At 40.8% G+C, this 15,935-nt stretch overlaps 1 protein-coding gene across 3 annotated transcripts in view; it reads right to left on the reverse strand.

The window, feature by feature from the left end:
* The window catches only part of LOC126263120 (uncharacterized), an 864,071-nt gene that overhangs the window by 21,794 nt on the left and 826,342 nt on the right, over positions 1 to 15,935 (reverse strand). For all 3 annotated transcript variants that reach the window (XM_049960136.1, XM_049960135.1, XM_049960134.1), the window contains one exon: positions 9,746 to 9,974. In XM_049960136.1, the coding sequence (XP_049816093.1) occupies positions 9,746 to 9,974 (229 nt within the window). The remainder of the gene's footprint in view (positions 1 to 9,745; positions 9,975 to 15,935) is intronic.

Here is a 15,935-nt window from a genome sequence, read left to right on the forward strand (position 1 = left end):
GTATGATTTTGTTTTTTTCCAGCGGAAATTTAATTTCTTTAATAACCGCCTTACACTAGTATCGTTACCTTGAAAGTCTATAGCTTCTTTCAGCTTCTGTTTAATTCCTTCCACTGTTAGCACTCGTTTTTCGGTCATATAAAAGTTGTAAACAATCCTCCTAGCAAAGGCCTCATCAAAACTATAGATTAATATAACTGTTTTGTGTTTACGTTTTTTATCTGGGGTTACAAATTTCCTTTCTCCGCCAGATTCCCATAACCTGCCTTTCCTTTTAATTTTCTGGATAGTGCTATGCAAATCGTCTGTGGCCACTTGGACTCTCAATTGAACTTGCTGCGCCGTAATGTCCTTTTCCCGAAGGGAATGGCGGCTCTGAGCACTATGGGACTTAACTTCTAAGGTCATCAGTTCCCTAGAACTTAGAACTACTTAAAACTAAGGACATCACACACATCCATGCCCGAGGCAGGATTCGAACCTGCGACCGTAGCGGTCACGCGGTTCCAGACTGGAGCGCCTTTAACCGCTTGGCCACACCGGCCGGCCCGAAGGGAATCATCATCTCCCGGGACTGACTATTCTGTTCTATGCCTTTCAATTCCGAAGTACTAATTAGCTTCATAATTTCAATCTGAAGTCACTGTGCACTAGTAACAACACAGAAAAACACAACAGACACACATGGGGAAAGTTTTTGTTGTTGTTGTCGTCTCCACTCCTGAGACTGGTTTAGATGAAGCTCTCCATGCTACTCTATCCTATGCGGCCTCTTCATCTCCGAATAACTACTGCAACTTATATCCTCCTGAATTTGCTTAATGTATTCATCTTTTGGTCTCCCTCTACGATTTTTACCCCCCACACTCCCCTCCAATACTAATTTGGTGATCCCTTGATGTCTCAGAATGTGTCCTACCAACCGATCCCTTCTCTTCTCAGGTTGTGCCACAAATTTCTATTGTCCCATATTCTGTTCTCTATCTTCTCATTAGTTACATAATCTACCCATCTAATATTCAGCATTATTCTGTTACACCACATTTCGAAAGCTTGTACTCTCACTTTCCCTAATCTGTTTATCGTCCATGTTTCATTTCCATACATGGATACACACCAGAGAAATCCTAGACTTTATAAACTTAAATCTACAATGAAGCGCCAAAGAAACTGGTACTGGCATGAGCAATCAAATACAGAGATGAGTAAACAGGCAGAAGACGGCGCTGCGATCGGCAACGCGTAAATAAAACAAGTTTCTGGCGCAGTTGTTAGATCGGTCCCTGCTGCTACAATGGCAGGTTATTAAGATTTAAGTGAGTTTGAACACGTTGTGATAGCGCACAAGCGATGGGACACAGCATCTCCGAGGTAGCGACGAAGTGGAGATTTTCCCGTACAACCATTTCACGAATACACCATGAATGTCAGGAATCCAGTAAAACATCGAATCTCCGACACTGCGCCGAGAAAAGATTCTGCAAAAACGGGACCGACGACGACAGAAGAGGATCGTCCAACTTGACAAAAGTGCAACCCTTCCGCAAATTGCTGCAAATTTCAATGCTGGGCCACCAGAAATCGTCAGCGTGCCAACCATTCAATGAAATATAATCGATATGGGCTTCCGGAGCCGAAGGCCCACTCGCTTACCCTTGATGACTGCACAACACAAAGCTACACGCCTCGCCTGGGCCCGTCAATACCAACATTGGAATGTTGATGACTGAAAACATGTTGCCTTCTCAGACGAGTCTCGTTTCAAATTGTATCAAGTGAATGGACGTTTACAGGTATGGATCCATGGACCCTGCATATCAGCAGGGGACTGTTCAACCTGGTGGGGGCTCTGTAATGGTGTGGGGCATATGCAGTTGGAGTGATATGGGACCCCTGATACGTCTAGACACGACTCTGACAGGTGACACGTACGTAAGCATCCTTTCTGATCACCTGCATCCATTTATGTCCATTGTGCATTCTGACGGACTTGCGCAATTTCACGAGGACAATACGACACCCCACGCGTCCAGAATTGCTACAGAGTGGCTCCAGGAACACTTTTGTTATTTTAAACACTTCCCTAGACAAGAACACTATTGAGCATATCTGGGATGCCTTGCAACATGCTGTTCAGAAGAGATCTACACCCTCTCGTACTCTTGGAGATTTATGGACAGCCCTGCAGGATTCGTGGTGTCAATTCCCCAACAGCACTACTTCAGACATTAATCGAGTCCACACCATGTCATGTTGTGGCACTTCTGCATGCTCGCGGCAGCACTACATGATATTAGGCCGGTCTACCAGTCTCTTCAGTGTATACTCAATGTTAGCAAATTCCTCTTCTGCAGAAACGCTTTTCCTGCCATTTGCCAATCAACATTTTACATCCTGTCTACTTAGGCCATCATCAGTTATTGTACTGGCCAAATAACAAAACTCATCTACTACTTTAAGTGTATTGTTTCCTAATTTAATTCCCTCAGCATCACCTGATTTAATTCAAATACATTCCATTATCCTTGTTTTTCTTTTGTTGGTGTTCATGTTATATCCACATTTCAAGACACTATCCATCTTTGCTAGCTCCAACAGAACTACAATGTCATCAGCAAATCTCAAAATTTTATTTCTTCTCCCTGAACTTTAATTCCTTACCCAAATTTTTCTTTGACTTCCTTTAGTGCCTGCTCAATACACAGAATGAACAACATTGGGGATAGGCTACAAAACTGCCTCACTCCCTTCTCAATCGCTGCTACCTCTTCAGGGCCCTCTACTCTTAACTGCCATCTTGATTTCCGTACATACTGTAAATAGACTTTCGCTCCCTGTAGTTTACTCCTGCTACCTTCAGAATTTCAAAGACAGTATTCCAGTAAACACTGCCAAAAGCATTCTCCAAGTCTACAAATGCTATAAACCTAGATTTGCCTTTTTGTAACCTATCTTATAAGGTAAGTCGTACGATCAGTAGTGCTTCACGTGTTCCTATATTTCTCCAGAATCCAAACTGATCTTCCCTCATGTTGGCTTCTACCAATTTTTCAATTCTTCTGCAAGGAACTCATGTTAGTATTTTGAAGCAATGACTTATTAAACTGATAGTTCCGTTTCTTTCACACGTCAGCATCAGCTTTCTCCTGAATTCGTATTATTATCTTGCACACCAGATGGAAGAGTTTTGTCATGGCTGGCTGTCCCAAGGCTATCAGTAGATCTGACGTAATGGTGTCTACCCCTGGGGCCTTGTTTCAACTTAGGTCTTTCACTGCTCTGTCAAATTTTTCTCATAGTATCAATCTGCCATCTCATCATCTACATCCTCTTCCACTTCTGTAACATTGCTTGCAGTTCATCTCCCCTGTGTAGATCCTCTGTACACTCCTTCCACCTTGCAGCTTTCCCTTCTTGCTTAGGGCTGGTTTTTCATGTGAGCTCTTGATATTCACTTTTCTCCACAGGCCTCTTTAATTTTCCTGTAGGAAGTATCTACCTCTGTAGGAAGTATCTATCTTTCCCCTAATGGAATATGCATCTACATCCTTACATCTGTCCTCTAGCCATTCCTTCTTAGCCATTTTATTTCCTGTCAGTCTCATTTTTTAGATATTTGAATTCCTTTTTGCCTCACCCAAGGGTTTCTACCGAGCCTTGCCATTTTACCTATTTGATCCTCAGCTGCTTTCACAATTTCATCTCTCAAAGCTACCTACTCATCGTCTGCTGTATTCCTTTCCCCTGTTCTGGTCAGTCGTCCCCTAATGCTCCCTCTGAATTTCTCAACAACCTCTGGTTCTTTCAACTTATCCAGTCTCATCTTCTTAACTTCCTACCTTTTTCCAATTTCTTTAGTTTTAATCTACAGTTCATAACCAATAAATTGTGGTCAGAGTCCACATCCACCCCTGCAAATGTCTTACAATTTAAAATCTGGTTCCGGAATCTCTGTCTTACCATCAAATAATCAATCAGAGCCCCCAGGTCTCTTCAGCATGGGAAAATGAAGGCAGCAAAATGTATTAGCACTGAACAATACCTCTCTGTGCATGTGCTGTGGTTACCTGGCAGTTACACTGCAACGGTCGTGAAACTTTCAGATACCTCGAGTGGAGAGTATGTAGCTAACTACGTACTGTATATGCAAAAACACGCGACCGTGGCCTCATCTGCTAATTTCAAATGTTAATTTATTCTCACTGAGCTGACTCCTATTGTATCAATCGATTTTGTTCTATGTGGCTTCTTAATTGTTGAAACTTGACAGATGAAAACTGTATGCTGGATTGGGACTCGAACCTGAGGCCTTTGCCTTTCACAGTCAAGGAGATAAGGCACTGGCAGAAGTATAGTTGTGAGAACTGGTCGTGAGTCATATTTAGGTACTTCTGTTGGTAGAGCAATTGTTCATGAAAGGCAAAAGTCTCAGGTTTGAGACCTGGTCTGATATGAAGTTTTGATCTGCCATGAGGTTTTACAGCAGAGCACATTCTGCTGCACAATGGAAATTCATTTTGGATTCCCCCCCCCCCCCCCCCCCCCAACAGGTTGCAAAGGGTGGGGCATGAGGTCCTGGTATTTTTCCTGTAAGTGTTCTCCCACAATAACTCCACTTTCATTGTTCAGGTGCTAAAATACACAGCAGACAACTCTTGCAACACAGGCAGTTTTGGCATTTACAAATAAACAAAAACAACCACTTGTGACAGGTGGGACAGTGCAGAAACCAAACATCACGGCCATGAGTAGTCTATTTAGACAAGAAAGTTGCTCATGTAGAAGAGGCTGAATTCCAAATTTGTGATACTCTGGAATAGTTCTTATCGCAAAGCCTTACTATGCTAGACATCATTTCCATCAGGCTCATTTACTGTAAAATGTTTAAGGCATCCTTGCCTTCCGATTTGCTTCACTTGTGACAAAGACAAACTTAAGGATTATTGTTTTTCACAAGCACACAACAAATTCAGAGCCTGCTCATCTCACTTGCATGATGAGTTCTATTAAATCCTATCTATTTCATCACTTGAAAGTGCATTAAAGTGCAATACAGTAATCAATATGAGTGTTAGGAGTGAATACAGATCATGAAATTTAGAAGAGTAAAGGAGAATTATTTATGAAATTGAAGCCAGTGCTTCTGCCCAGGGTGTTATGGTGGTGTTTGACACTGTTAAGTTATCTTTTTATGACATTAAGAAAAATAGCAATACACGTTGGGACTTTGTGATAAAGCAGGCCGAACTAGAAGGAAAACAAAAACCTACATCTGGACCAAAACTGACCACTACTGGTGATGCTGTGTACACTTGGTACAGGCAACACCACACTGTTAGAGTTCCTGTAATAGAAGTAAAACTTTGACAGAAATATTTGCAGGGAAGTTAGACCAGACAGGTTTCAAGACTAGTAATGGATGGCTCTTCAGATTCTGTAACTGGCACATCTATGGCAGAAAAATGTGTTCCCTGAAAATCACAGGCCACCCGGCAAGAGTTCAACACCTAGATCCAAAGTCAGTAAAGAATGAAATCACTGGTCTTTTGTGCTCTAATGCCGATGGCTCAACCCATTCAGAAACATTCCTAACTGGGAAACCTTTAAATCCTAGAGCAATCAAAAATATTATGCAGCATCTACAAACAATGTTTATAACAACTTCAATAATTAATTTGTTTAGTCCTATTGTCCATTACTGTGGTATCATTATATAAGTTTTTAAATTAAATAACCTTTACAGTACTCACATGAAATTACAGTTCATCCAGTTTTCATTTAATCACTACCTACATGGTATATTATATTCCTATTTATAGTTTTAAGTAGCTATGTCAGAAAACTTTTCTGTAGTTTAGACTTTCTATCATTTGTAGTATGACTGATCCCAGCTAGCCCAAATACACAAGTTTCACTGTACACTCATGTTGGACTTCATTTGACAGTAACGGCAAAAAAGTCCACACATGTATTTCAAATTGCATCATTCAGTCTGAAAATTGATTGTTGCTGAACTTCAATAAAACACAATCCATTCAAATCAGTACTGTACAAGATCTGGCCATGTTGTAAGAGATAAGGCACAAGGGTAAATCAGTAAATGAAACCGAATGGTTCGGGAAGTTCTCACACTCATCTCTTCAAATCTTGACACAAGGCACACTTTATCCATACCAGTCAAAAGATGTAGCTTTCAAAACACATCTTACAAAATTTGGGTAATACAGTCATTAACATAAGACCAGATGTGCAATTTTATTAGCAAATAAAGTGTTATAGATAGCATCAAAGTTAAACAAGTGTTTTCAAAGTTTATTTCCTGTTTCTTCACTTAAGGGAGTACTTTTGTGAATGATCAAGAGCATTTCCTCAAGCAACCACCCCCCCCCCCCCCCAACCAGAATCAACTTTGCATTACTGCTGTAAGAACAAATGTATCTATTGTGAACAATTTTCTAGCTTTATTTCCACACTCACTGGATACACAGGATTTTCATTTATGAGTGATATAATTTCAGATCGTTAAATCAAAGAATTGGCATCTGCATATATATTTATAAAGGGAAAAATGTTAATTTGCACATATTAATGAAGCATGATTATGATTTATGGTATCAAAGAACTCTACCTCCAGTAAATAGAGGGTTATTTGTAAGTATCTCTGGGATTTCAGAAAACGACTGTGTGAAAACTGTAGGACAGACAGAAAACAACCCATACCAATGGATAAACTTCAACCCATACTACTGTGAGCAGATGTGTCAGAACATGTAGACAAATCATATGTTCCATACCTTCACACTGAATTAATCTGCATCAGCAAGGAGGCAACCCAATGAACAGACTTAGCAAAGGGGGCTGCTGTTGTGCCTTCCCAAGCAGCAGCAACAGCAGTGACTTCAATGAATTGCATGCATTTACAAGGTCTGCTCAGAAAATTTGGGAACTTTGTTCACAAAATTTTACTTTGCTTACCTTTTACTTACTGTGCATGATCTCCTTTGAATACTCTCCTCCAAAATTGATACACTGCTCCCAATGCTGTTTCTACTTGCAAAAGCAGTCTTGGTATGTGTTTTGCTGGATCGCACAAAGCACTGCCTGCAAATTTTCTTTTATCTCATCTGTCATTGCAAATCTTCATCCATTCAACAGGTTTTCAACTTTGGAAATTAAAAAAAAAAAAATGGTCTGCAGGGCCAGGTCTGGAGAGTACAGAACAGAGGATGAGGTAGCACACTGATTTGGTTTTTTTGTACAACAGTCACACACCAACAGGGACGAATGTGCAGCTGTGTTATCATAATGCAAGAGTCATGAATTGTTTCGTCTCATTTCAGGCCATTTCCTTCTTACATTTTCTCACACGAGTCACAACACGTCCCAATAGTGCCACTGATTAACAGTTTGTCCCTGTGGCACAAATTCATGATGAACTAGTCCTTCAAAGTCAAAGAAAACTATCAGCATGCCTTTGACATTTGACCTGACCTGACAAGCTTTTTGTGGTCTTGGATAACCTTTCCTGACCCAATCTGAAGATTGAACCTTAGTCTCAACATCATAACCATAGACCCATATCTCACCATCACCAGTTATGACACTCTTAAGGAACATCTCGTTCTCATTTGCGTGATCTGAAAGCTCTTCACAGATTGCAAAGGTCTTTCTGGTCTTAACACACAAGCCATGGGATGAACTAGGCAGCAACTTGATGCATTCCAAGATGCTGTGTCAGGATTGCACGACATGATCCAGCTGAAATGTTAAACTCTTCTGCTATCTCTCTGACAGTCAGTCTTCAATTGGCATGCGCAATTTCGTTGACGTTCCTGACATGAGCATCATCAGTAGACTTTGAAGGGCATCCTGAACAAGGTTCATCTTTAATTTTTGTGTGAACCATTTGTAACACTAAGTATGACTTAAGCACTCATCACCATGGGCTTCCTACATCATTTGATGTGCCTCTGTAAAGGTTTTCTGGAGTCTCGTGCACAATTTAATGCAGACGGGTTGTTCCTCTAACTTTACTATCTTGAAATCCATAAACTGTGCAACACAACACTCTACTCAGTACAACACTGAACAATAAAAGACATACAACAATGAAACTTCAGGCAGTTCCATATTAAACACAGGCATGTGCAGAGATGCCAACCACATTTGGCTCCAACACACCATTGGCATGAAATTATGAATGTTACAGAATTTTTTGAACAGACCTCATATTGACATTTGCTGCACAACAACTGGTGCCCAAAGTGAGCTCCTGTAATATGAGTTAAAAACTTTAATAGATACTCTATCCACTGATGCACGTCTGTTTTCTGTAGCCTTGTTTTCATGCAGTTGTCTTCTGAAGCCCTAGAAATACTTACAAATAATCCTGTCTTGAGAAGACACTGAATTTTTTGGTTTACAGTACTTTTATGTACTCTGAATAGCTATTTCTGGCGTAAGTTACATTCTTAAATTAATGAAATCAGTTACATAAAAATGGCAATTTTAGAATGTTGCCACCACTTTGATTATATCGTATCACACATAAGGCTTATATCAAGTTACCCAAAGTTGTAAATAAAAGCTTTAAGCTTCACTCCTTCATACACAGTAGCGATAATGCAAGTGTGCAATTGTCATCCATGATGAAAACATACACTATCTGGTCCAAAGTATCTCGATACCCCTATGTAATGCAGAATTGACCACTAAATGTCAGGAGAGGCAGATCTACCACAATAAAAGGAGGTAGGGAGTACCGTGTTATCAGTACTGAAGCAGTAACAGCAGAATGAATCAGTCGTGAGAGCCCAATGACTTCCAACGTGAACACCATTGGATGTCACCTGAGTAACAAATCCATAAAAAACTGTATAAAATTAGTGTAAGGAATCACTTGTGGGTTCCAAAGTTTTACCAGCTGTGCAGATAGCACAGAGACTGTTTGTAGAGAGTTGAAAAGAATGGGGTACAATGATCGAGCAGTTCCTCATAAGCCACACATTTCTGAAGTCAGTGCTAAACGATGCTCGAGGTGGTGTAAAGAGTGACACCACTGAACAGTGGGACAACTGGAACCAATTGATTAATCACGCCATACCCCATGGCAATCCAATGGAAGAGTCTTGGTTTGGCAAATGCCTGGAGATAGTTACCTGTAATCACATGTAGTGCCAACAGTGAAGTACAGAGGTGGTGGTGTTACAGTACAGGAATTTTTATCATGGTTAGGGTGTGGGCCCATATTGCACTTAAGAAAATGCTAAATTCCCAAGGATACGAACACATTATGTACTATGCATAGTAGAGGAACAGTTTGTAGATGGTAACTACTTGTGTCAGCATTACAACGCACCCTTTCATAATGCAGTATGCAGCATCTGTGAGGCAATAGTTTGCAGATAACAATGTCCCAGAACTGGACTGACCTGCCCCAAATCTAACCTGAACTCAATGCAGCGTCTTTGGGACGAGTTAGAATGTCGACCTTGCTCCAGACCCCAGTGCCCAACATCACTACTTCCTCTGGTTTCAGCTCTTGGGCCATTTCTCCACAGACATGCAGACAGCTCGCTGAAAGTGTCCCCAAGATAAAGGTGGACTGGATACATCTCTCATTAATGTGCACTAAACGTTGTCTGGATACTTTTAAACAGTAGTGTGCATTTATGAAGCAGTCCAATAGTACATAATCACTCTATTCTTGAAAACAATTATCTGATGGGAGATAGCTGAAACTCACCTGCTGGTATGTAGGACGCAGATGCGATTCTCGTCGCTAGGGTTGGTGGCAGCGGACACGTGGCACTGGTGCAGCTGACGCCAGTCGATGCGCATACGGACCTCCTCCAGGAAGGGGTCACGCAGCACCAGGTGCGTTGGTGTCACACTCAGCACGCCGTGGTAGCCCGCCAGGCCGGCAGCACGCGCGTGTGCATTGTCGATCAGTGACACCGCGAAGTCGCTCTCCCCTGCCACAGCCAGAGTAGTCTCCTAGCTAGACAAGCTACACTACTCAACTGTGTAAAAGCACTAACTTACTTACTTTCACTTGTTGTCAGCGCAATGCTGTAGGGAAAGGGAAAGTGTCATCTTTGAGTAACTGTAGGAGGCATTGAACAGCATTTCTGTTTGTTGTGACAAATGACAGTTTGCTCTAAATGCAGAAAAATTTAAGTTGACTGAGATGAGTAGGAAAAACAATCCTGTAATATTCGAAATAGTGTTCTGCTTCTTGCCACAGTCACATTGATTAAATATCTAGGCATAACTTTGCAAAGTGACATGAAATGGAATGAGCATATAAGGTCAGTTGTAGGGAAAGTGAATGGTCAACTTTGGTTTACTGGAAGAAACCTAGAAAAGTGTAGTTCATCTGTAAAGGAGACCATGTACTTAACACTTGTGCAATCCATTCTTCAGTACTGCTTGAATGTTTGGGATCCCCACCATGACAAACTAATGGAGGACATTCAAATAATTCAGAGGTGTGCCATTAGATTTGTTACCAGTATACTCGATCAACACGCAAGTGTTATGGAAATGCTCTGTGAACTCAGATGAGAATCACCAGAGGGAAGAGAGATTCTTCCTGCGAAACACTAATGTGAAAGGTTAGAGAACCTGGAACTGTGACAGACTCCTGTATTTGGGAGCAACTGTCTTGAGTGCTTACAGAAAGTGGTGGAAGGGCTGAAACCAGGAATAGTGGACAAGGTGTTTGATAATCACACCTTATCACGGAAGTTGGAGGTCAGAAGCTTCCCCAATTTGTAAAGCATCATCTGATTAGACAGTAGAGCACTGCACGCACATGGTCAGTTGGCATCGAGTAGGATTTGTCTATATCACTCGCTTTCCACACGCACAGCAGAGTACGTGGTCAGCTGTTTCCTCACTTGGTATCACATGGCACAGTACCAGGCAACAGGCAAGTCGCCCTGCCACAAGGCTAAGGAAACATGGACTCTATAGAACTTCACCACAATGTAACAAAACTAATTGGTCTGGGAAGTGTCAGAATACATTTAGAACTAAAGTTTCTTTTTAGCTGTCAATTTTCCATGTTTTCTATGGAGAGTGTATATGCTCAATAACTGGTATTCATCAAATATTATCACACCGACTGAGTAATATTATGGGCAATGAAGATGAAAGCGACAATCAAACACAATGTGACTGAAGGTGTGATTGATTTAGGTGTGGTACTGTAAACGTATGTGTATGAATAGATGTTGAAATAATGCTCACATTTGGTCTGCAGCTAAAACTGCACTGACACTGAGATGCATTTTGGACACATCAAATGAAAAATGTTTATGTTGTAGAACATGACAATTGATTGTAACTGTCAACATTGTTTATAACTGACAATAAACTTAGTCCAGGAACACTGTAGGCTCTCACGAGTAAACTGAGCAAATTAACTAATAGGTCTTGTTAAAGTTGGTTATGTTAACTGAGCGGAATGAGGAAGGAAGTGCAAGGCTTTATTCAAATAAATTTTTGTCTACATAATTATTCAAATATACCATGAAAAGGAAAGTTGCTACTCACCATACAGCAGAGATGCTGAGTCGCAGATAGGCACAGCAAAAAGACTGTCACAAATTATAGCTTTCAAGCACTAAGGCCTTCATCAAAATTACACACACACACACACACACACACACACACACACACACACTGAGTCGCAGATAGGCACAGCAAAAAGACTGTCACAAATTATAGCTTTCAAGCACTAAGGCCTTCATCAAAATTACACACACACACACACACACACACACACACACGTCGCAGATAGGCACAGCAAAAAGACTGTCACAAATTATAGCTTTCAAGCACTAAGGCCTTCATCAAAATTACACACACACACACACACACACACACACACACACACACACACACACACACACACACACACACGTACGTACGTACGTACGTACGTACGTTTCGTTTTGACAAAGGCCTTACTGCCCGAAAGCTAATTTGTGACAGCCTTTTTGTTGTGCCTATCTGCGACTCAGCATCTCCACTATATGGTGAGTAGCAACTTCCCTCCTCTCTGCAAATATGTATTTATTATTCATAACAAATAATGAATAACATAGAATGCCAGTGCCATTTCTTTGTTTACTTTGTGTACGGAATTCTACAATTAGTGTTTGTTCTCTCAGCTCAGTGAAGTTTCTATTTGGTAAGTACCTTATTATTTTCTCAGTTAATGAAAAACTAATATTTATTAGATTGATGTCATATTTAGAAAGAAATGGCATCATAAATGCTAGACAACCTGGATTCCAGAAAGGAAAAATCTACATTTTTGTCAGCATTTGAGGGATTGGATCAAAGCCAAAATCCTCTTGTTTTGGCAGGAAACCAGGGCTTCACAGACATTCATAGGTGTTGCTAGTGGAAAAAAAAGCACAATGAGTTGTTGGGCAAGACATCTGTCATATCACAACAAGGTCACACAAATCTGAGAGATCTCCTGCATGCCAGCAGGCCACATACAGCTGTGACGCCTGCAATGTTGGAATGAGCGGACACACTCATTCGAGGTGATCGATGGCTCACAATCAAACACCTCACTGCACAACTGGATGTCTCTGTTGGTAGTGCTGAACGCTTGTCCACCAGTCAGTGTACTCAGAGGTGTGTGCCCACTGGGTTCCTTGCTGCCTAACAAAAGATCATAAAGCTTGCACGTTACGAGGGTAATCATGATGATTTTTTGTTGACCTTCATCACTGGCTATGAAACATGGGTTCATCATTTCGAACCAGAGACAAAAAGGAAATCCATGGAGTGGTTCCACACTACCTCTCTGCTGACCTAGTATGAACTGTAATGCTTTGTTGGCAACAACAGTTGTCAACATTACAGAAAGCACGAGTAGGCAGCAATATTGTACAGTACTGCTAGATAGCACAAGCCAACTGTCTTTTATATCTGAGGGCATGGCAGAGAAATTGAAACAGAAACAAAGTAATCAGTTATTTCTTATGAACGGCCTAAATAATGCCTTTGTAGTCTTAGTGTCGTATACCTTTAACCTTGAACTGTCTTTCATGCATAATGGTTTTTGTGTTAGAAACATGAAATGTATTTGCAGTTGCACATGTGAACAACTATCAACTGTGTAAGCGAATGACAACAATGAAAATTTGTGCTGGGCCAGGTCTTGAACCCAGATTTCCCACTTTAAGCAAGCAGCCACTTTAAACACGTCAGCTATCTGTGTGCGACTCAAAGCCAGACCCAAACTTCCATATATCATCATTCCTGCACTGCAACCTGTACTCATATCTTAATTGTAATTACTGTTTCGGGGAGGACATTTTAATTGAAGTATGGTAGCCAGATATCAGTGGATTAATACAATATTGTAGTGCCTGTGTCGTTAAGAAGAATGTTGCAACATTCCTTTCCTATGGAAAGGTTGGGGAAACCACATCATCCAGCAATGATTGAAATGAAATTTGGCTGGATTTTGTCTGGTAGGATTCCTTCTGCTTCATGCAAATTTCCTCGTGCTACAGTCTCCAGATTTTTTTAGAGATGACAACCTAGATGTCAAACTGCAAAGGTTTTGGGAAGTAGAGGAACTATCTACCAAAACTGTACGTAAGCAGGATAAACTGTGAAACTGTGTGAGGCACAGTTTCAGCACTACATAGCTAGAGATGAAAGTGGGAGATTTTTGGTTAGATTACCAGTGAAGCATGGCTGTAAACCCTTACATGAATTACGACAACTGACCCCCCTAAGACTGGTGCATCTTCAGAGGAGATTTAGAAGGCAACAGAATCTGAAAAGAGAAAATGTTGCAGTTGTGCAAGACTAATCTGACCTATGACACGTAGAGGATATTGTTTGTCCAAAGTTTCACCTTCCACACCATATTGGCTTCAAGCAATGCAGCTCTGCTACTAAGTTGAGGGCAGTATTTGATGGCTCTGCTACCACTTCTACTGGAGTATGCCTCAATGATATCTTGTTGGTTGTCACACTATCCAACCAGATTTATTTTCCATTATTATAATATGTTGCCCTCTTTAATGTAGCTCTGTCAGCTGACACAGCAAAAATACACTCCCAATTGTCTGTCCATCCTAATGATAGTAGCTTGCAGAGCATTCTGCAGCAGGTATCATCACCTGGACTGGTGCAAGAATATAAATTGTCTACAGTGTCAGCAACAGTTGAGTTTGGAAAACCAATGTCACCACAAACTTTGCCATCTAGCTTCTCTCCAGGCTGGTCAGCTACAGAAGCTGAAGCCCAAAATCTTCATTCCTAAGTCAACTACTTGGTTCTGGAGGGAATTTTCCACTGAGGAAAAGATGTTCCAATAGTCAAAAGGTTATGGAACAAATTCCACTGCAGGACAGAGAAATCTTGTTGCCTTGCTGTCTCACTGGTGAAGAAGCTATAACAATGTTAGGAATCTTTTGGCATCCTTGCTCGACACATTTCAGTGCAATGTGCAGCTGAAGAGTCATCAATGCTCAATGGTTAACAAGTGTAATGTTCTGTCTACAACAGCATCTATTTTTCCCCACTAGTGGTTCTGAGCCTAGCAGTGCTAAGATGAAAGCTATTCTTACAGCACTTGTAGCAATTACATCTTCATGGAGGTGAAGTTCGTCCATACAACCTAATTGATGAATGGAATGCTCTTAATGTGCAATTGCCACTGTTGGGCACATTCAATTGTAACTCACCTTCTGAAGCCCCTCTGTATCATTGCACGTATTTGCATTCAGACTGCAGGAAACTGTGTTCCATCACATCATGATTTGATGCTTGAAAATGACAAAAATGCCACAATTTTCATTGCAATAGAAATTTTTGACAGCAATAAAAGGAATGACTACATTTAGTCATAAATTTTAGGTCCCTCATCTCTATACTGACACAATGTACATCTAAAACGTTTAGTCAATGCTATGGCAAGACAATGCAGACAGAAGATCTCAACAAATACCTTTCTTCACCTCCAACATAGTCTCCACTGTTTAAGACACACAAAGCAAAACTTACAAATACTGCTTGCAACTGTCAGCTGAAGATGGTTATTTTTGAATCAAGGGGGAACATTCCCCTCACATGTCATTAGTCATCTCTTAGGTCATTATATCCAGTGCCACCATAACCTTGTCTTCATATCCAACACATACTCTAGAAGTCACTGTTAGACAGATAGTACTTTGCACCACTGCTAGTCTGGTTCCATTCGTAAATGAGGCAAGGAAAAAATGTTGCTGCTCAATGAGTATTAATCTTATGTATTTTGTCCTTATGTGAGATCAGCTTTGTGGGCAGCAGAATACGTCTGCAGACTGTCACAAATGTTGATTCTCTCAATTTATTCAATAAAGTTTTGCAAAAGTATCTCCTTCCCTCTAGCAATTCCCATCCAAACTCACGGAGCATTTTCATAACATACCTAGCAGCTTGCTTCTGTATTGCTTAGATGTCTTCCTTTCCTGGCCTGTTTGGAGATTCACAGCATTTGAGCTGTATCCACGAATTGGGCCACATAAGTTTCATGTACGGTCTCTATTCGCCTCCTCTCCATCTGAACTTACGTAGCCATTACATTTTATGCTGTTTCAACAGGTATTTAATATTATATTTAATCACTGACTGATTCAAGAATCCAATCAATAATACACTGTTCTAACATTACAGGATTGTTTTGCATTCTTCATGTTATGTACGTCTTTACTCTGGATCAAACTAGTGGAGTTAAGCCTCATTTCATATGTAGATACCTTATCACAAATGAGAAATCTCTGCAACACGTGCCAGCAAAATCTACACGTTTTCCTTCTGTGTTACTTTCTGACAGTAATTAGTGAATATGTACAGGATGGATCCTCCACTAATTCATTCAGAACTGTGTGAATGATGGCACTAACGCAGTC

The sequence above is a fragment of the Schistocerca nitens genome, chromosome 6 (genome assembly GCF_023898315.1).
Source record: "Schistocerca nitens isolate TAMUIC-IGC-003100 chromosome 6, iqSchNite1.1, whole genome shotgun sequence".
NCBI classification, from domain to species: domain Eukaryota; kingdom Metazoa; phylum Arthropoda; class Insecta; order Orthoptera; family Acrididae; genus Schistocerca; species Schistocerca nitens.